A 23,333-nucleotide genomic window follows, 5' to 3' on the forward strand; every position below is an offset into this window, starting at 1 on the left:
ACTTGGGAGTTCTAAAATTTGAATATAATATTCCTGGGAGTTTTCATTTTGGGATATCTTTCAGTAGAGACCCTCAATTTCTATTTTGCCCTCTATTTATAAGATTTAAGGGAAATTTTGCTGGATAATGTCTTTAAAATGAAGTCTAGGCTCTTTTCTTAGTCCTGACTCTCAGGTAGCCCAATAATTTTTAGATTGTCTCTCTTGAATCTGTTTTTCAGGTCAATTGTTTTTCCAATGAGATATTTCACATTTTCTTTTAGTTTTTCATTCTTTTGGTTTTGTTTTATATTTTCTTGATTTCTCACAATATCTATGGCTTTCTTTAGCTCCATTCTACATTTGAAGTTGTTTTCTTCAGAGAGCTTTTGTATCTCCTTTTCCATCTGACCAATTCTACTTTTTAAGGCATGCTTCTCCTCATTGACCATTTGGATTGCTTTTTCCATTTGACCTAAGATGGTTTTTAAAAATGCTATTTTTTCAGTATTTTTTTGGTATCTCCTTCACCAAGCTGCTGACTTGGTTTTCTTAATTTCCCACACTGCTCTCATTTCTCTTATCAGTTTTTCCTCTACTTCCCTTATTTGATTTTCAAAATCTTTTTTGAGTTCTTCCATAGCCTGAGACCAATTCATATTTTTCTTGGAGGCTTTGGATACAGATGTTTTGACTTTGCTATCAACTGAGTGTGCATTTTGATCCTCCATCAGTGGTCAGATTTTTTTCTTTTATTGTTTCCTCATTTCACCAGCCTGTGACTTGATTTTAAGTCTCAATGAGGTGGGACTCTGCTTCCAGGGTGGAGAACACATTGTCCCAAGCTTCTGAGGGTTTTTGCAGCTGTCTTTAGGGATACCTCCTCTAGGGACCTCAAGGTCTTATGAGAGGCTCTGACTGCTCTCTTGGCCTGTGCTCTGGTCTGGGATGACCACAAACATTCCCCTCTGTCCTGGAGGAGTGAGGAGGTTCCCTGCTCCTCTATGACAGTAAAACTTCTTTTCCTGAGACTGGGACCCAGACTTTAGCCTGGATCTAAGCACAGGCAAAACCATAGAATCTTGCCTCAAGGATAGATAGCAAAGAGACTTCTGCAATTTCCCTTGACCACCTTGCTGTCCATGGGCTGAACACTCTGGAAGAAGCTGCTTGTTGGCTTCCTGCCAGGTGACTCCTTAAATGTCCTCCTCCCCAGGGGCCTGTTCTGTGCTGAGACCTGTGCTGTCCTGGGTTCCCTGCTCACTCTGGTACAGCAGAGTTTTACTGCTGACCTTCAAAGTTGTCCTTGGCAATCCCTGGGCTGAGAAGTTTGGAAACTTTCCAATGCCATGGACCCAGGGGCCTCATGGGCTGTTCCTGGATGACTGGATGGTTCAGGTTGTGCTATGGAGCTTTCTAACCTTGGTATAACAGACCTTTCCCATGGATCTTCCAAGTTGTCATGGACTGGGATATTCTCTTAGTCTTTCTCTGGGTTCTGCCACTCCAGAATTTGGTTCCACTCATTATTTAAAGTATTTGGAGTGATCTGAGGGAGAATTTTGTGGGAATTCCTGCCTCTACTAGCCATCTTGGTTTTGTGCCTCCATTTAATTAAAAAGTAATAAAAATTAAAAAGAGGCATTCAAAGACTTTCTATAAACAAAACCAGATCTGAGCAAATTATTTGCTTTTCAGTTACTCCAGATAAAAGAAATACAAGAGAGTCAGCTCAGGAGTACCTGAGTTCAAATATGTACTCAGACACTTAACCCCATTTGCCTTGCAAAAACCTAAAAAAAAGAAATACAAGAAAGGCAATCAAATACAGCAACTGAGAAAGTCACAGATAATGAAATAAATTTATCCTCTCAAAAATAAAAAGAGGAAAAATGAATCATGGGACTATCTGATATTTTCAATTAAATAATAACATTGGCATCATTTCAAGATAATATAAAAGAAACTACCTACTTCTCTGAGAATGAAGACAAAATGAAAATAGAAAAAACCCCACTAGCTACCTTTTAAAAGAAACCCCAAGAACAAGAAACTGAAGACCATAAGGATAGAGGATGTGTTTCCCTCACCATTGCCCAATGAATACAAGGAATGCAGGAGAAAAAAAATGAATTTAGGAAGTACATAGCTAACTAGGAAGTTGGTTCTAAAAATAAAATTTAGATGACTTAATATATATGTTGACACATTCCTGGCCATAGAAAAAGACTGGTAAGAGTATATTATCCTGAGCAATTCACAAATTTAGTTACAAGGGTATTAATGTAAAAAAGGATGAAATAGGGAGACAGTTGACTATGAATATCCTTCAATTTAGAAACCATAAAGAACTCTACTAGAATGGAAAAATAATAAGTAACATCATCAAGAATTTCACAAGAGAGAAAATTCCAGAAAATTGGCAATAGTAAAATTATGGCCTCAAGTGTTGCTTGGGCAACAAATAAGAAATTAGATATTCTATTACAAAGAGGAAAATTTGACCTCATATAGGTAACTTAGATTCTATTGGATGAAAAATGTGACTGGATTGTAGATGGGTATACCTTATTCCTAAGAAACATGATAAGTAAGACTGGAGTGGGTTTGCATATTAAAAAGATATACCTTATTTTAGGAAATGATGGAGTTAATGGAGAGAGAACTAGAAGTGCTGTTGGCATTGGATTATACCACAGAGTACTTGTCATAAAGAGGAAATAGATGAGAAATTTTGAAAACAGATCACAAGCCTGGCATGGAGACATGATACTGCTGTGACCAGGAATCCAATTATCTAGACATCTGCTAGAGCTCTCTCTGCCTGAACAGAATATATAATAACTTCTAGACTTGCTGTTGGGACAATGTTATCCTTCAAAGGCTATATTTTAGGATAAATTCTTTTCTGAATTTGATTCACACTAACACATAGGAACAGACTGATGTGGTAGAAGTACTGGGAACCATTAGGGAAAGTGGCCACTCCCTCTAAGAGATTCCTTTTGAAGAGAGGAAATCCAGAAACACCAGAGATAATTTCATTGAGAAAGGAAGTGTAAGATTTGACTGAAGAAACTGATGTGGATGCACATGAACCTCACCAACCAACTTAGATTTTTAAAAGAAATGTACAGAATACGGAAACAAAGACAAATAACATAATGTGTGTATCATGATCCTATAAAGATAGCTTCAGGATTACTAACATACTGGTGAGTTAAACTAAAGACAACAAAATGTTTTAATTTTTTTTGGAGAAAAAAAGGATAATCAGAGTGGACAAGACCCTTGTTTGTTGTGAATTTGATAGTAACTGATAGAAGGGAGGCAGAATTAATTATCTCTTTTTTCTTTCATTTTTCTTTCAAGAATGAAGTTTGCAGTAAAAAATGACAAAATGAAAATTATTAACAGTGTGTTAATATCCAATACAAGTAAGGAGACAAACTGTGAGAACATTTTTTCCCTCGAGAAATGCTATTTACTTGACTCAAGTGAACTTCATCCTCACTAATGAAATACCTGGAGTGTGATTGCTGAGCCACTTTTTAGTTATATTTGAGTGATCATAGAAATGAGAGAGGATTAGAGAAACAACCTGGTTTTCAAGAAAGGGAAAATAGCACAGTCTTTAAAATATAGGTGAGCTTGACTATTTGGTAGCAAAATTCTAGAATGGATCATTATAGAAAATGTTATTTAACATTTGGAAAGGGAAGATCAGCTTGGCTTCAGCAAGAGGAGGTCAAGCAAGACTAACCTTATTTCCTTTTCTGACAAGAATACCAAATTAGGATATTAGGAAAAGCTTGTTAAATAGATTTTAGCAATGATTTTGATAAAGCATCTGTGGAAAAGATATTGAGATTTAGACAAGATGATAATATGGTTGACTGAATTCCTAATTGGTTGGATGACTGGACTCAAAAAAATTTTTAATAGTTCAGTGTCAACATTGTTGGATGTACAATAGTGTAGCCTGAGGATCAGTGCCAGGATCTGTGAAGTTTTGCTCCTGAAATCTGTAAGGAATAATTTGTATAATACATCAGAGTGTGCTCCAAATCTTCTGGAGAAGAAAGAACATTTTGTTGACTCTAATAAGAAATCTTTATACCATTCCTTCCCATCCACTCTTCGCCTCTCATTTTGTACTCCATTCTTCCCTGGACTTCTGATGGATGAGAATTCCTTATATCTAAGGTGTGTTCAGACTCACTATGAAGCATTATGGTTATAGACTTGGTATTACAAAAGGTATGTCTCAAAGAAACAAACCAAATAAAAAAAGCAAAAGGTATGTCTGTTCCCCATCCCTGTTTTCTGTCCCTTTTTTCTATGATTGGAAATTATATCAATATGACTATTCCTAGGAAGTATGTGTGAATCAATTTTCTTAGGATTCCACAGAACATCTCTGTGACTTGCCAGATTAAAACATTCCTCCCAGGCAACCACTTTCATAAATGTGTTGTTTTCTGCTATTGAAATGTAAGCTTTTTGAGGAAGTCTGGTACTGTTTTTCCTTTTGTATTTGCATTCCCAACTGTGAATCAGGGCTTGATACATAGTAATTTTGTTTTCTTTCATGTATTCAATATGAAATTCAATAGTGATAAATAATGGTTACAAAAATCAACTTCACAATAACAAAATGAGGAGGCATGATAAGTAGTTTTTCTGAAAATCATCTGAGTGGTTTAGTGACCTGCAAGCTTAATATGAGTAAGCAATGTAATGTGACAGCTAATAAAGATAATGTAATTGGGACTTATTAAGAGAGACAGCTTACAGGAATAGGGATGTTCTATCTTGAAAATGCTGTCTCTTTCCACCTCATCTAGAGTACTTTGGCATAACACTGTTAAAAAGGTCATTGATAAACTGGAGATTATCCAGGGAAGTACAGACAGGATTGTGAAGGGATCTGAGTCCATGGGAAATTGGTTGATACATTCTACATGTTTTTCCTAGAGAAGAAAAGACTCAGAAAAACATGGCTGTTAGATTCAACTATTTAAAGAATTGTCTTGTCAGAGTTAGACTTATTCTTTTTGGCCAGAAGGAAGAATCAGGTGCAATGTGTAGAAACTGCAGAGATAAATTTAGCTTTGATGCCAAGAAATATTTTTTTAGCAATTAAGACTGTGCAAAAAGTGGAACGGGTGGCCAAAGGTGTTGAGAAGACCCTTGGAAGTCTTCAGAGGCTGGGTGACTACTTATCAGATATATTAATTACAGATAAGATCCATTAATTTGTGGGATACATCAGAAAATTACTGAAGGTCTTGTTAACACTAAAATTGTATGATTCTGTACTTCTCTGAAACTGAAGGAACATCTGCACCTTTCTTACCTAAACCCATGAAATTTGAACCTGTGTTTCTTATAAAGGAATTCTTGACCTAAATGTTCACTCTTAGCTTAATAAAGAATAAAGGATATTTTTGTTTATTTGCTTCCATAGTGAATTGTTGTATCTCTTTGCAGAGATCTATTTAGAGTTTTTTGGTGTAATAGTAGTGATTCCCACAAAATGTGGGTGGCATGGAAATTTTAGTAAAATTTCTTTTCAGACTACAATTTTCTTTTCTAAAATGAGAGTTATCCTGACTAATAAAAGTCAGCTGGCCATGCTAAATTCAACTCTTTTGTTGTCTTACTTCAGAGTAGAAGCCAAAAAAAAATCATTGAAATGACAAAGTTGTGTTAAACTTTTAACATTCTGAAGAGTTCTCATGTATATTGTTTCATTTAAAACTCCAAATAATTTTTTAATTAGCTAGATAGGTTCTACCATAATGAAAGAAATTTAAATCTATATTTAAAAACTTATTTTCTCATTTGAATGTTGAAAAGTTTGTTTCTTAAAAAAATTTTGACATTTTAGAGAACAATTCCTAAAGAATTCTCCAAAATTAAGATGTTGAAAGAATTGCAAGTTGCTTGATTGTCTGCTAAAGGAAATAGTTTTAAATTGAAATATCTAAAAGTTCACCTAAACCAAAAGTGCTGATCTGTAATGCTTTTTTTTTATATTAAGGGAGCAGATAGTTTCTTACTTCTGATAATTAAAAAATACAGTCATTGGGTTCCAAGTTATTAGTATGGACACAGGTAATTTATTAGCTCTTTTGCTATTTGTATCATGTGAACTGAAAAGCCAGAAAGGTAGAAGTTATTTAACGCTCCAAAGTGACTCCAAGGCCATCAAGTCATTTAGGATCATAAGATCACAAATTTAAAACTGGAATGTACTTTATAGGACACCTAGTCCATTTTGCTCTTTAATTTTATATATGAGAAAACTGAGGTTCATTTGGTTTAATCATTGCTAAGGATATACTGTAAGTGGCAAGTCTAGAAGTTTGGCACAGAACCTCTGACTCTAAATCCAGTCCTCTTTTCAACTTTATCAAATTTTCTCATTTTTTCCCTCCCTGGCAATTTGTTGTGAATAAGAGAAAAATCAATCAATAAACATTTATGAAATACTGATCATGGGCCAAGATCTGTTCTAAATGCTGAGAGACTTAGATTGCAGGGAAAAGTGATTCAGAAAACCTGTAACAGTCAGAATCTTACATTCATTTTTGTACTTCTTTGGGGTCCTCCACATTGATTGACTCCTCCTTCCCTATTCTACCAGACCTTCAGCTTTTTTTTTTGTATATTGTCTCCCCCTAAGCTCTTAGAGCCCAAGTTCTGTCAGTCTCTTTTTTATTTGTATCCTTAATGCTTATTAAAGTTCCAGGCACATAGTAGGTGCTTTCTAAAATGTTTATTGACTTTTTATTGATTTACCTACATCAAATTTCCTAAACGCAATAAAGAAATAGCAAACATTAACATTGACTTCATTAATGAATCAGAAAGATTAGGTGACTTGCTTTATGCTCTGTAAATGATTCGATGATTAATATACATAAAACAGTTTATATTTCATTTCGAGAATCATAAAAATCTAATTAGGAATTGAATTTTTTATTGTCCCTTTTGAGGAACAATTATATCATAAAATTGTCATTGTGTCATTGTATCCTTGTATCCTAAAATAAGTCATCTGTATAGCAAATCTTTTGTTCTATGACCACATAAGCTAAGTTATTGAATAGTGAAAGTAATATTAGGCAAAGGACAAAGTACTGCTGTTCATTTGAAAGAAAATTAGTTTTGGAATGTGAGCAAAATTTGGATGGGTCAGACTAAAAAAAATTCTAATTCTGAATACCATAGATTTGTTAGCTAATATCAAGGATAAGATAAAATTGAAATTGACAGAGGAAACAAAATATATATTATGAATATATACCTATATATGAAGGAGGTAGTGTAAAGAAGGAATTAGAAATAAAAGAAGAAAAATAAATGAATTAAGGGATAGAGCTGAGTAGGCAAAGCTGATTGCTCTTTAAGCAAAGGGAAATGAAAACAGATTGGAGACTCCTGGTATAGCTTATTTTTGTATGAGCTATTTCCCTAATGAGGTGAGTGGCGGAAGGCCTGATCAGCAATAACTTTGAATGTCTGTGTTTTGCTTCTCTTCCTGTGTGAATCATAAGGGCAAGAATTGGGACTTGTGCCCTAAATTGAGAGCAGGCCTCCCTATATTTATATGTGGTGTCATATTACATGCTCTTTTACTGCCTAGGAGCATTTTAAACTAACATTTTAATTTTCATGCTCCTGCAACATTTCCAGGAACACCAACAAACTGACACTAGGGTTCACACAAATTGCTTAGTGTTTCAGTGGCTTCTAAATTCTGAACTTATTAGTCCTTTTCCAATATTTTTATTTTTCTGTTCTCCAAAAAGAGATGTTTTCCAGTGTTTGCTATTCCTTTTCTGCTCTACTGAGAACTTAAACTGGGTTACCTCTTCATTTCTTTCCAGTCTACTTTATCATTTTGTAAGGACACATTATAGTACTATAACTTCTCACTTCTGGATAAACCATTTCAACATATAGTCAGCCTGGATAATTTAAAAACTTTTGTTTTTTAGTGTTTATAAATTGTTGTTTATAAACCCCTCAATCTCTAGGGAAATAGATTGGAAGTAGAATTTATACATCTATATTTTCTAAGATTATATAGTGAATTTTAGCCCTTTTTTAACTCAGTGAAGACCTAAAGTCTGGAATGCTACGATAGATACTTTCTATTTGTAATTGCTACTATTCTGTAGTAGCATAGAAAATATTTTTCTGTTGAGATTCATTTGCTAAACATTGTTAATGAAATCCCTAATGCATCCCTATCACTGTTTTTTTTTTCTTTTTGGTTCGGTTATTTCTTTTCCTTGGTATGATTTATATTTTTATGAGTGTCCAAAAGAAGATGTTTTCCAACATCTTAACATGTTATATGGAATACAACTAAGAAGACAATCATTTTCACTGGACACATTGTTAATCCTGAAATCCCAAGACCAACCTGGCTGGGGAAAGCTTGGCATGCATATCTTATGTAAATGAAGAGAAGAAGATTCAAATCTAGGAACTATCCAATAGTCTTTGACAATAAGCAACTTACTGTATATTAGGCACTGTACTAAAATCTGGAGATACAAAGTAAAAGCTAGTGTCTGATTTCTTTCTGATTTTGTTTGGAAATGGGGTTAAGTGATTTGCCCAAGATCACACAGCTAGGTAATTATTAAAAGGTCTGATGTCACATTTGAAATCAGGTCCTCCTGACTCCAAGGCTGGTGCTCTATCCATTACACCACCTAGCTGCCCCTGATGGTGTCTGGTTTTCAGAAGCTCACAGATGGAACAGATCAATAGAGATAGAGATAGATAATTGGAAGATCACTAATAGAGAGGAGGCATTACTGAGTTTGTACTCGGAAGCATTTGGTAGTGCCTATGAGATGGGCAGGTCATTTTTGAGCTTATTGACAACAATATATTGTCAGTGGATAGTGAGGTTGGGGAAAGTTGCAGTGACCAGACGACATCAATTGTCCTTCACTGTCCTGCCCACACATATTCTCTATGTGTGTCTTTACTTGAATATATTTGCTCAGGTCTTTCTCATGTTTGTATAACTCTATATGTCTCCTGGTAACTTATGTTTCCTGCCTTCATATCCCTCTATCGATGTTCCTTAAGTGTATCCATTCTTTCAAATATATATATATATATATATATATGGAAGAGTGTCTCAAAAGATTTTAGCATCTTCTTGATTAAACACCCTTTATTTGAAATAATTTTGGTTTTAAGGCTTATGGATTTAAGCAGAGCTGAACCTGAATAATCTCATGAATCCAAAGAAACCTTGAATAAACAACCTTAAAAACATCTATTAAATGCTTACCAAGTTCCAAACACTTGGGATACAAATGAAAACAGCATGACCATTCCTTCTCTCAGGAAACTCAAACACTTATTGGGGGAGACAACCCATAGAAGGAAATTCAGTTAATCTGCTCTGTGGAGTGAATAGCAAGTACCAGAGGTACTTACTGTACATGTGTAGGGCAGTGGCTGATGTTTGAAGGGTATCGAGCCAGCATAGGTAATTAAGACCTGGTGGACCTGACAGGGACCCACTGTAGAAATTTGAAGTTACCTCTAGGTGGTTTAACCCTAATACTTTTGTGAGAGTAAAATTATCCTTTTCATATTATAACAAATTAATGTGTGCTAGTTGAATAGAACAGAATCCTCTTCCTCTTCTTCCTCCCCCCATTGCCATAACAATCAATCATCTTCTTTTTCAATTTTTCCCATTTCTAATATCATTCTATTGACCAAGTTTTACAAACAGCTTCATCTTTTCACACTCCCTCACTTCACATATCCAGTTGGTGGGGAATCAGGAAAGACCCTGTGTAGGAGGTTTCATTTAAACTGAGTTTTGAAGTAACTCAGGGATTCTCCAGGGAGAAATGAAGCATTTTTAGGTACATAGACAGCTTGTGAAAATGCACAGATTAAGGATGGAATGTTGTATATAAAGAGAAGCAATACAGTCATCTCAGAAAGACCAAGCAATTGCAAGTCATAATCATTCTGCTTTGATGTCATGTCCTATCTTCCTCTTCTCTCCTCTTACATGTCATCACTTCCCGCTACTGAAACAGTCACCTATAGTTATTGTTCTTACCTCAAGTCTGTCCTTTTTTCAAAACTCACTGCATGCCCATCTATAGAACTCCCAAGGGAGACCTGAACCACAATAAAATGGAATTGGGAAATCAATAAAAATATAACACAACATAGGTAATGGTAACATGTCAGTTTCTTGATAAATCTGTGGCTAGCAGGGATTCACTTCTGTTTGAGTTTAACATCCCTGCTCATCCCTGCCACAATGATTGTTTTTAAAAGCAGAGGTGGGACCATGTCACTCACTGGCTCAGTAAACACCAGGGGCTCTCTCTTACCTCTAGGATCAAATGCAAACTCCTGTGGTAGTCATTTAGAGTCCTTTATCACCTGCTTACAAACTGTATTTCCAATCTTATTATTTTGGGGACTTGTCAAATTCTCTTTCCTTACTGCTTCTCACATATGACATTCTATCTGATGTTCCTAGAATGTACTTAATCTGTCCTCACGGCCCCTTGAAGACTCCCTACAGTTCAGCTAAATGTCGCTTCTCACTTTTCTGATCCCCCAGGTAGTAAAGTCTTCACCAGCCCTTAGCTATAATTGTATTGGCTATAATTATCTGTATACCTATTTATTTCCCCCCATTGACTATAAGATTCATAAGGACAGGTACTGTTTCATTTGTTTTAGTATTTCTAGCCCCTGCCTTTGCATCTGAAACTTAGTAGGCTCTTAATAAATGCTTGTTGGTTAAGTGATTGATGATCTTATGATGCATATAGATAGAAAGTATCTTTAGACATTATATTTGCTGGGTTAGTTTTCCCACTGAAAAAATAAAAAAAAATTCTTAAAGGTATCAAAAGCTGTTCAAAACTCCTAGACCTGTGTTCAGATAAATATATAAAATATGGAGAAGCCCTTCTCTTTCTTTTGCTAGAGAAGGCATCTTTTTACACTTTCTAATGAAAAACGTTAGTCTTTCAGTAATTTTTATGACAATAAACATTTTTAGCAATGTATTTCAACCAATCTTGGTCTTTTTAAATGCTTTTCATTTCTATTTAAAGTTGTCAATTTTACCCCCCAAATAGCTGTTTTTACTTTATTTACTCAGTTCTTTAAAAAAATCTTCTACAGTTATAGTAATAATGAGATTTGTAGATTTTTTGACAGTTTATTATTTTACCCTTTTAATAATGTATTGCAAAGTTAAATTATATTATTTTTCTTGCCTTTTGTTTTTATATCATATATATTTCCTTATATATCATATATATCCTTCATTGTATATCTAAATTTTTATCCAAATCTTATATCCAAATTATTTGCAGTAATAAAGATTTTAAAAGAAAGAAAAAGTGAGCGGCTCAGTTGCATTATTTAACACAATAGTTGTGCCTCCCAGTTAATGAAATGTTCCATATTCATAACCTTCCACATTTACATCAAATACAGAGACAGAATTGTTTTCTGAGCCATTGTCTTTGTATAATAATTGATTTTATTTTTTCAGTTTTTTTACATCACAATAGTTATACATTTCTTTGTAGCAGTCTTCCAAGGCTTCTCTTAATTAATATTAATTATGCATTATTTTTCAATTTTTATTTTTATGATACAGTAACATTTTATTATTTACATGAAGTTTTCACAAACTTCAATTTGTTTAGCTCTTACTCAGTTAATAAATATCCCAGTTACTAAGTATGTATTTTGTTTTCATCTTTTTGCTACCACAAAAAAATGCTGCAATGAATGTTTTGGTGCAGATGGGGTCTTTATTTGGGCCTTTGATTCCTTTGGGGATGTAAGTCTAGCAGTGGGACTTCTGGGTTAAATGTCGCTTCTCACTTTTCTGATCCCCCAGGTAGTAAAGTTAAAGGTATGCTCTATTTAAAAAAAAGATTACAAAACTACAGTAAAGAAAAATATGCAATGCCTTCACGTTCATTTTTGTAGTAGGCTTTAAAATTTATATTTTTATTCACTCTTTCTTATAGCTTGCAAACTTCCCAAGACTTTGTGAGGAAACTGAAAGAATTGTTGCTAACCACATTCGTGAAAGAGAAGGAAAGACTAAGGACCAGGTGAGAAATTTTATGATGGATGGGGAAATGTATATGTGATGTGCTAAGTTTCTTTAGGAGAGAGTCTAGGAAATGATTCCCATATTTTCTTTTTTTAAAATATATGACATTTTGAGGTCGAATTTGAACTCAGGTCCTCCTGACTCCAGGACCAGTGCTCTATCCACTGCACTACCTAGCTGCCCCTAAAACATAAGACATTTTAATGAGTTGTTATGAATTGGCACATCAAATAACTTTGGAATTAGGAGATATTTAATAATCTTGTAATTTCTAATATTCTGGTAAGGAGGAGAGTTCTTTTTGTGAGGCTAATGATCAGATGGAAAATAATCAGAGAACACATAAAATTTGAAAAAGAATAACCTAATATTGGATTTATATTTTTAGGGATAACTATTAAATATACAGTCATGTGATGTAGTATATAGAGAACTGAACCTGGAATCAGGAACACTCATGCTCCTGAGTTCATATCTGATCTCAGACACAAGCTCTGTGACCCTGGGCAAGTCTCTATAACTTGTCTCAGCAAGTCACTGAAGCTTGCCTCATATTCATTTAGCCCCATTTGCACAGTTTCCTCATCTGTAAAATGAGGGTATTGTAAAGTATCTGTAAGGTCTCCTCTAGCTCTAAATGTCTAGAGTATCTTCTGGTATCTAAGTGACATTATTTTAAGGTGAAGATAGAAAGAGAAGTGAGAAAAGAGACAGAGGGAAAGGATTAAAAAATAAATAGGAAAAGAGAAAGACAGAAATGTTCACCAAAGTAGAGAAATGGTGGGGAAGGAAAAGGAATAATAAATCATAGATCTATGAATTATCCAGATTACAAAGTGTATCATGATTTACATACAATAACCTGTGAACCCGGTAATAATATTATCACCATTTTACATTTCAGGGAACTGAGGCAATGAAAAATTCAGTGACCAGATAGCTAATAAGAAATAAGGAAATATCAGAGTAATATAATGGGTAAATTGAAGCTAGAACAAAAAATCAAGACCTTTGATTTCTTTTTATAGAATGCAGCTAACTTTGGATATGAAACTTTATAGTATCAATATCATTTGTCATTGACCTCAAAATGTAAATTATCATGATTTTATTTTACTCTTAATAATTCCTCATGTCTTTTAGGTTTTTGTTTCTTTTGCAAGGCAAATGGGGTTAAGTGGCTTGCCCAAGGTCACACAGCTAGGTAATTATTAAGTGTCTGAGCTCAGATTTGAACTCAGGTACTCCTGACTCCAGGGCCAGTGCTCTGTCTACTGCACCACCTAGCCACCCCAATAGTTCCTCATTTTTTAAAAAAATCCCTACAAAGCTGACCACAAGAGGAGAATTATTCTCTTAAGTGTGGTTGACAAGGACTCTGCATTCAAAAACACACACACACACACACACACACACACACACACACACACACACAAACATCCTGTGATTTCTCAGATCTTTGCCCCAATTTTGGCTTCCTATAAATTGAAGGATTTGGAGAATAGAGATTATAAAATGACCTTAGGAGTTTTTTTCCTTTAAAGAGTAAATTTTAATAGTTCAAATATGGACAATCTCTGTTTTATGTGAGTTTGCTCAAATAGTGAAGTCTGGAACCTGCTGATTATTTCTATTTCTAGAGTAATTTTTTTCTGTGTTATCTACTTTTTCAAATAAGAGGAAATTTTTGCATAATAGTTATAGAGGGATAAACAGAGTCAGGAACACCTAAGTTCAAATTCTACTTGTATTATTGTGCTCATGGTCAAATTACTTAGTATCTCTGAACTTCAGACAACTTCAGAAAATGTAGGTATTATAAGATGTTTGAGATGAGAAAAGAACAAGCCTAACTTATAGAAAATATCACAATTATGGAAAGAATTATATCTTTCTTCTCCCCTTCATGGACATCTTCTCATTTTCCTGAGATGAACCCAGATATGAAATTTCCTGGAACATGAATATAAAGCATCTGTAATTTTTCTACTTTTTTCCCTATCCTTTGATTCACATTAATGTCTGTGAAGACATAAGACATTCATTCATGTCATGAGCACAGGAAACAGGAGAATGATTTAAGTGTTACTTTTCTTGTCATGGTACTACTTCAGTACATTAGCAAAAAATTACAGAACCTTTATGCACCTATGTAAGAGACACAAGATACTTTTCCTTTTTGAAAATGCTGGTTCTTGATTTCCCCAAATTAATAGGTACACCTCTTCTCATTTATTAGAATTCTCTCCTACTCTTCTGAGGAATGATGCCTTTGGAGGAAATCTTCTCCCTCCTTAAAATGAACCGATAACATGACTTCCCTCTCTTTTTTTTCTATTTCCCCATAGTTGAATATTCTTAGAATAGGAATATTCTGGATTTCTGTGAACCACAGTTTGGATTTGGAATTATGGTTTGAAGTTTGAAGCTTTAGGTCGATATATATGTGTGTGTGTGTGTGTGTGTGTGTGTGTGTGTGTGTGTGTATATATGAACATACATTTAGGTATGCATGTATGTAATATATGTATATAAATTATGTATATAACATGATCACAGGGACAAAACTGCTTAATTAAAAAAACCACTACTTAGTGTAACAAAAATCTGTTGATTGAAGTATAACTAAATGAGAGCATAGATGAAATTCAAATACCAATGAGTGCATGTGTATATTATACATATGGATAAACTACACACATATATTCATGTATTGTTATATCCATAAACACATGAATATATGTACATGTGTTTGTATGCATGTGGATCTACACATGTGTGTTTACATCTAAATATGCAAACACTCATTGGTTAATGAATTTCACTTGTACTCTGACTCAATTATAAATCAATCAACAAATACTTGCTACTCTAAGTTATGATCTGTTTGAGAGTTACCTTTATTAAAGCACTTAAGCCCTTGTAACTTGTGGTAAGATTAATGAATAAATTACTGAGAAAAAGTTCATGATGCTGAGGGGAAGAAGGTCCTTAGTGATCCCAGATAGGCCCTTTAGTCATTTCTTTTATTCATCTATGTTTGTTTCGTGCCTCCTTTAATTACTTCTCTTATCCCTTTGTATTTATTTAGCAACCAGCTTAATGTGAAGTGACTCAAACAGTTGTCAATGGAAAAGCTTTGAAGTGACTAGTAGTGCAATCTGTTTGCAGCTACTAAGTTATTGTTTTTGGAGACAAAGTTCCAGGAAACTGGCTCGTTGGTCTTCCTTAGTATCAGACTTTTCTCCTGATAGTTTTTCAACATAAAAGTCCATGAGTTATCACCTTCTTGATCTCATTACAATAACTTGATTTCAGATTGTAGATAAGAAAACATTTATAGTATTTACCTTACAAATTGTAATACTATTATCTTTATTCAAATTTCTTTTGTACTTCTGTGATTTGATTCATGTATTTCTGCCAAAGATCCCGATTTCAACCTTAATATTGCAAAGCATCCTGAGCAAATCTCTTTCATGCCCTTGCCAAGATAAACCACAGGTAGTAGACAATAGGGAATCTTCCTCACATTTACTTTACACTATGTTGACACCGGTGTGGAGGGCACACTCTCCCTATTGACAACTCTATATTGGTTCAGAGTTGGCATAAGGAAATAAAAGAAACTGAATTTTACGGAAAAAATAAAATTGGTTTAGAGATTCTCTAATGGTTAGTCATTCGTATTAAGGGATTTTAAAGACCATTGTTGGTTTTGGAGGTTCTGGGGCATTTTAAAGATCACCTTTCATGAGGTACTGTGTTCACAGGCTGTTCTGTTTTTCTTTGATTTTTAGGTATTATTGCTGATTGATATCCAGGTATCCTATATTAACACCAACCATGAAGACTTCATTGGCTTTGCAAAGTATGTGAATTGACATATTTATTTTGTTTATTGTACATGTGTGTATGTGTGAGTGTGCATATGTATGTATATATATATATATGCATTTATATATTTATCTAGGAAAGAAAAGAATTTTTTATATCTCATACATCATCAAATGTCTTGAAATATTCAATCATTCATTCTCTTATATGAAAAGTAAAAATGGTTAAAACAGATTTTCATCCTGACTTATCTCGTTAAAAACTATTTATATCTTTTGTTTTTACATCACTGACATTTCCCACTGTATCTCCTTTCCAAAGTGAAACTTTTATAACCAAGAATAGAAAAAAGCAAAAAGCAATTTAACAAAATTAGTGGAAAAACAAATTAATTCTGTCTACACCCATGGAATTCCCTATGACTTTGAAAAAGAGTGAGTTTAACAGTAGTATTTCACAATATTCAATTTTGATTTTCATTTGATTTTCATTTCTATACATTCACATAATTTTCCTCATGTATATTGTTCTCCTATTCATGCCTAATTCACTCTACATAAGTTACTATGTCTTCCTGTGCTCTGAATTAATCTTATTCATTTTTACAGTACAATAATATTCTATTAAACTCATGCACTGGTATCTGTTTAGCTATTCCCCTGTGTTTTATTTCCTGTTTTTTGCTCTGACATTATATTCTACTGTGAATATTTTAGTGTATTCAGGGTCTTACTTTTATCATGAAGTTCTTTGACATACTATTTCTTAGTCAAAAGTTATAGTTATTTTAGTCACTTTCTTACAGTGATTCTAAATTCTTTTCCAGAATGAACAATTTATTGTTCCACCAATATAGTTAATTCACCTTTTCTTACCATAGACTTTATACCAATCATTATTTTAATTTTTGCTAATTTCTTGGAAGTTAAAAACTAAGAATCCTTTCAATGTATGTTTCTATTTTTATTAGTGATTTGGAAAAGTCTCTGATATAATGATAATTAGATTGCAGTTCTTTGTGAGACCTGTTTGCTAATGTCTTTTGATTTCTTATCCAATGAGAAGTAGCTTTTGCTCCTATATATTTGTTTTACTTATATATCTTGGATACCTAACCTTTAATAGAAATATTTTATGCAAGGATTTTCCCTAATTATGTACTTTCCTTCTTCTCCTAATTATGTTGATTTTTAAAATGCAAAAGTTTTCAATTTCATGCATTTGAAATGACCTGTTTTATGTTTTTGATTGCCTTTCTCTTTTATTGGTTATGAATTCTCCCTGTAAAAGTTTTAAATCTGGTTCTCTTCCAATTAAAAAAAATCCATGTGTTTTTTTTAATGTCAGGTCTCAAATCTGAGCTTTTTATGATATAGTATCAGATTTTTATATAATTTAATTTCTGTCAAACTCTTTTCTAGTTTTTCTCAATAATTCTTGTCAAAATAGGAATTCTTCTCCAGGTAATATATATTCTCAGGTTTATTGAGCACTGTTATTGAAGTAACTAGTTTTTGCTTGTCCCTTATATGAAATAATCTGATCAATCAATCTGATTTTTAAATTTAAACTAATTTTAGATCATTTTGATGACCTCTATTTTCACTTTAATATAAAGCTTTGAGCTTCTATTTTTCCATCATTCTTCCTTTATTTCTTTTTTGTACAATTACACAGCCTATTTTTCAAGTTTATTTATTTTGTCTATTCTTGAAAATATCCCTATGATAGTGATTAGAATAATACTGAATTTTTAAAATGAATTTAGGTAGTATCATTTTAATAATATTGATTTGATTCAGCCATGAGCACTGAACCATCCCTCCAATTACTGAATCATTTTTTTATTTAAGGAATATTTTATAATTTCATCAACAAAGGTCCTGAATGTATCTTTGTTGATTGACTCTCAAATATTTTATTCATTGTGATGTTATTTTATAAATGCTTTTCTGTTTTATTGTTCCTTCATGGATTTTGCTATTGCTAAATGGAAATACTGTTACTGTTTTGTGCGTGTATTTGGGGGTGTTATTTTATATCCTGCTATTTTAGTGAAGCCAGATTGTTGATGAAGTTGCTATGAAGCATATTTTCTACCTCCTGATAAAAGACATGTCAAAAATCAAGGTACAGAAAGAGATGTACATTTTGGGACAATGAATTCTGTGTGAATTCATTTTGTTTGACTATTTTTAATTTGCTAAAATGTTTTTTCCCTCTTTGTATCTTGTTTTTAGTTGGGGAGGGGGTTTGGGGGGAGTGTAATGACAAATAGACAAACCAAAAAGAGGGTTATTTAAAAATGCACGAGAAGAAAAGAAAATTCAGATGGAAGCACAGAGAAGGAGAAGAAAATAGTAAGGAAAGGATACTCCATATATTCATTTGATCCTTGGAATAGTAGACTTCAAAGTTAAAGGACTCATAGAAAACATTCTCCTCATCAAGTTCATTTCTGGGTATGGCACAGATGATAAATGAGTCATTATTCACATTTAGAATATGGTTTATTGGTTGCCAGCTAAAAATGGCTGGCTTTGGTCAAACAGGTAATTTCTTTGAACTAGCTCCTCAGCAGTTAAAACAGAAAATTCTGTCATGCATTTCATTTGATAGGTTTCTGGTAACTTCTAACTTTTTGAAACTCCACACACAAGAGAGATAGTAAACCAATAGTGACATATATTCATAGCCACATGATGATGGAGAGAGAGAGAGAGAGAGAGAGAGAGAGAGAGAGAGAGAGAGAGAGAGAGAGAGCAGCTCTTCCATGTAGAAGAAGCCCACAGCTGAGGGAGAACTGCTAGGGCAGAGGGAGAGAGCTATTGTTTGTTTAAGCATTTTACATACATATTTCATTTTGGTTTAACAGATAAAATTATAAGGCTTTTCCTCACCATGCACAGCATATAAGTCAACAGCAAGAGGATACCAGCATATGCTCTCAGAAAGCTGGCATTTGGGTTGATATTAAGCAGAACACATCACTTGTGCTTCAAAGACTCAACAGTCCAACCTCATTGAACCTGTTATCAATAGCATCTTTTAAAAATATCCTCAATATATTTATCTCTTAGATGAAGTGGTATTCTTAACTGAGTCCTCTGTATGACTATGGTTCTACACATGCTATATCTTTATTACCCATATTAGCCTCTGTATTGAATAATAGGTCCAGAAAATCAACAGATATTAATATTTCAACTATATTCAAATAATTCACCTTCAATATATTCAAATTAAAATTATAGCATAGAAAATGATCCTTCCTTTGAAATTCAGCTCAAATCCTCTCTTCTACAACAGGCTACTTTATCCTTAGCTCCTGATGAAAACACTTGATAGCAACCTAAATATGGAGCTAGTTGTCCTGGATGAATTCAGGGGACCTAGCCAGATAACTGAATTCTTAGGCAATGAAAAAACTGTGAGACATGGTTGCTGAGTCAGTGTCGGCGATATTTCAAAGACAGTGAAGACAGAGAAAGGAACTGCAAAATTGAACAAGATGAATACCCATTTTTTGTTGGGTGTCAGGTTCCTTTGGCTACTGGTTGGGACTTGGTGCCAGGTCTAGAGCTGCTCTTGTTGGATAAGTGGTTCTTTCCTGGCCAGTATTTCCTTAGGGACAAACTGCTAGGCAGCAACTCATATCCAAGATCAGGATCTGCTACATAGTTATGTCACTTGTCTCTGTTATGTTGGTATTATGGGAATCTTCAAAATTATCAGCAAGGATGATGAATTAAAAGGTACTACCGAGTTAAATGGGATTTTACTGCAGAAATCAATGACTGCCTTTCCTATAATTATAGAAACAAATTCTCACCTCAGTCAAGTGAGTATTTTGCTAAAAAGTTCAAAGCAAAAGGAATAGTTGACCCATGACTTCCTGGCTGCTTAAAATAATATTACTACCATTTAAAGTAGTGGACTAGAACAGGACACCCAAATGGCAATTAGATTATGATTAGTACCTTGCTCTTTAAAAACAAAAAACAAAACAAATGATAAAATAAACCTGCTAGGCCAGTGAATAGAACATTTTTAGTACATTTCACCAGTTAAATTCTTAATTATACTCTTTCTTCATGTTATTTGAAAAGATGTATATGGCCTGCTGCTTTAGTTAGAAGGGATATTTTCTGAAAGTTAATTAAGAATTAGTGCTTGTTCTGTAACTTCAAGCTCACCTCTCCCCACCCCATCCCATCCCATCCCATCCCAATCTCAATAGCAATCTCAGGAGATAGAAGCTACAAAATTACTGGTTCCTATTTTGCAAATTAATAGTTATAGTACCACCATTATGTCTATTTCCCAAAATGATCAGGGAAAAAGAAAAAAACTATATGTTCTAAATATTTATAGAAGTTCTTTTTTATGATATTAAAGAATTGGAAATTGAGTGAACAATAGAGGAAATTAGTGGACACTGGAAATGACTGAACAAATTGTGGCATGTGATTGTGATGAAGTATTCCTATGCTTTAAGAAATAATGAACAGATTGATTATAGAAAAACATAAAAAGACACATCAAAAAATGAGTGAAGTGAACAGAACCCAGAGATTGTTGTACATAGTAACAGCTATATTGTTGAAGAATAGCCTGTGAATAACTAGCTATAAATACTCAAATCAACTACCAAGACCTATGAAAGATTTTATTCACCTTCAGAGAAAGAACTGATAATATATAGAATGATTTACATAAATATATATGTATCTATCAAAATAAAATATAAAAAAATAAGTTAAAAAGAGTTATACTAGATCTTCATTGATGGTCTCAGAATCTATCTAGTCTTTATACCTTAATGACAGACTATGAAGAAGGAAATTCAGAATGTAACTTTGTTCTATGCCACGTTTTTATATTCTGATCCAGAGAAACATAAAAGCCCAACGGAGAATAGAAAAGATAATGGGCATGGATCTCTTCTGCATCTTCTCATTCTCCTAATCTTAAACAAAATTAAAGAATGACATTTACAGTACACATCCATTGCTGTTCCACTTTCTAGAAACTTCATTGGCTTCATTGTAATTGCTGATTAAAAGTGTCTTTATGTTTCAGAAAATATATCTATAATTTTTTGTATATAGTGAGTAAAGAAATAATAACATCTGATATATAGTGCTTTAATGTTTGTAAAACATTTTACAAATGCTTAATTTTATCCACACAGTAACCCACACAATAACCCCATTTTATTTAAGGGGAAATTTAACTCTTCAGACTCCAGGTCCAGGGCTCTATCCATCATGCCACCTAGCTGCCTCTGGGTGAAGTGAACTGGTATTATTTAGATAAAAGTTTTTTTTTTTTTTAAATCAGCTCATTTGTATCTTGATGTTGAAATACTAAGGATATACTTTTCATGACTATAAGGACAATATAATATATTCAGTATTCTAGGCTTATTATCATCTTAGGCCAAGTGTAGGAATTCCCAGGGTCTAAGCCACTGTCTGTGCTTTTGGGGGTTGAGGTTGTGAGTAGTAATGTGAGCCTGTGTTTTGAAACCCTTTCAGTCATTCTGAAACCCATTCAGTCAGGGCTCAAATGAATGAAATATCAGACATCTGAAAAGTTTGCTTCAAATATGGTCCTACTACAGAAAATCTTCTATAGAAAGTGATCTTCCTTTTTTACTTGTAGTCACTCATTATATGAACTGCATATTAATATTAAGAAAACATGGTACATAAGAGATGAATAGATATTAATATACACTATATAATGGGCATCTTTGACCTGAGAAGTAGAATGTCATGCTACTGGCATTCATTTCAGTGCCATACCGTCAATCATATCAATATTATCTTATTTAAATATTTCTGATAGTATTTGCATATTTTTACTTCCTATAAACTATTACTCTTTGTTGGGAAATGTATTCTTAGTTAATTAAAAGAAGTCATGAAAGGCTAACATTTCCTTTTTTTGAGTAGGTTATTAAATTAGTGGATATAAGGAATGATATTTTCTTGGATTTCAGCAATTCATTTCCTGAATTTATTCTTGTGAAAAGATGGGTACATTTGATCAAGGTAATAATATAATTAGATGGACACAGTACTGGTCCAATGACTAAACATATAGTAGTCATTGATAAACTCCATGTTAACTTTTCAGTTTGTTTCCTCTGGAGTTTGTCAGGAATCTATGTTTGTCTCTGAATTACTAAACATTTTAATCAATGATTTACATCAGAGGTATCAAACTCACAGATTGAAAAATTTCCCAATATAGGTCACAACAGATTAAAATATAAGCTGGAAATGTGTAACAAAATAAAAATACAGTGGAATATAGATAATACTAATTTGTAATTTTTAAAGTCAATATACTTCCTCAGGAAATTAATTTCTATTTGAGTTTTACACAAAGACATAGATGACTTATTTATCAAATGAGAGATGACACAAAGCTATGATGAATAGCTTATACTCTGGGTGATAGAATCAGTATGCAAAAATGATCCTGACTAGCCTTAGCATTAAATGAAACCTATTAAATAAAATTCAATATGGCTTAATATAAAGTTTTTCACTAGGATAAAAAAATCAGTTTTTCTGGGGCAAGATGGGGTAGATATGGTTAAACACAGTTTTAAAAAATTGTTTATTTTAGTGGATTTCAAAGTAAAGGGATATTTGGTTACATTGAGAGGCATGATTACAGACCTTTTTAGTTTGCATCTGGAATATTGTGATAAATTCTGAGAGTCACAACTTAGGAATGACATTGATAAGGTGGAGAGCTTAGGGATGATGACAACCAGGATACTGAAAAGTCTTGAATCCCTGTAAGATGTTGAAAGAACTAGGAATGCTTGTTAGGAAGATTCTATTTTGGGGGGATCTGACCTCTGTGTTTGAGTACTTTAAAGATTTTCACATAGAATTATTAGACATTGTCTTGGTACCAGAAGGCTGAGCCTTACAAATAGGCAAATTTAGGTTCCATATGAAGAAACATTTCCTAATAGGGTTGTCCAAATATAGATTGAGTTGTTTTGATGGGTGATGGTTTACCTTTCTTCAGAGTTCCTCAGAAACTGAATGAGTACTTTTGAGACCTGTTAGAGTAACTATTCTTTTCTGGTCTGGATTGAACTAGTTGATCTCTGAGGAAACTTCCAATTCTACAGTTCTGTCATGGTCATGAAAAGAAACGGTTTCTAAGAAATATAACTATTTAAAAGATGAATTTTGAAGTGGAATGGATTGCCTCTTATTGGAAGTCTTCAGGCAAAATTTGTATGACCACTTTTGTGGTCTATTGTGCATCTATTGTAGAGATTCCTGTTGATGTCCACATTTATATTAAAGCTTTCTGAGGTCAC

At 33.4% G+C, this 23,333-nt stretch overlaps 1 protein-coding gene across 9 annotated transcripts in view; it reads left to right on the forward strand.

Moving 5' to 3' along the window:
- The window catches only part of DNM3 (dynamin 3), a 670,943-nt gene that overhangs the window by 240,525 nt on the left and 407,085 nt on the right, over window positions 1-23,333 (forward strand). For all 9 annotated transcript variants that reach the window (XM_074222020.1, XM_074222018.1, XM_074222019.1 and 6 more), the window contains exons 11-12: window positions 12,051-12,137; window positions 15,940-16,010. In XM_074222020.1, the coding sequence (XP_074078121.1) occupies window positions 12,051-12,137; window positions 15,940-16,010 (158 nt within the window). The remainder of the gene's footprint in view (window positions 1-12,050; window positions 12,138-15,939; window positions 16,011-23,333) is intronic.

The sequence above is a fragment of the Macrotis lagotis genome, chromosome 2, assembly GCF_037893015.1.
Source record: "Macrotis lagotis isolate mMagLag1 chromosome 2, bilby.v1.9.chrom.fasta, whole genome shotgun sequence".
Lineage (NCBI taxonomy): Eukaryota > Metazoa > Chordata > Mammalia > Peramelemorphia > Peramelidae > Macrotis > Macrotis lagotis.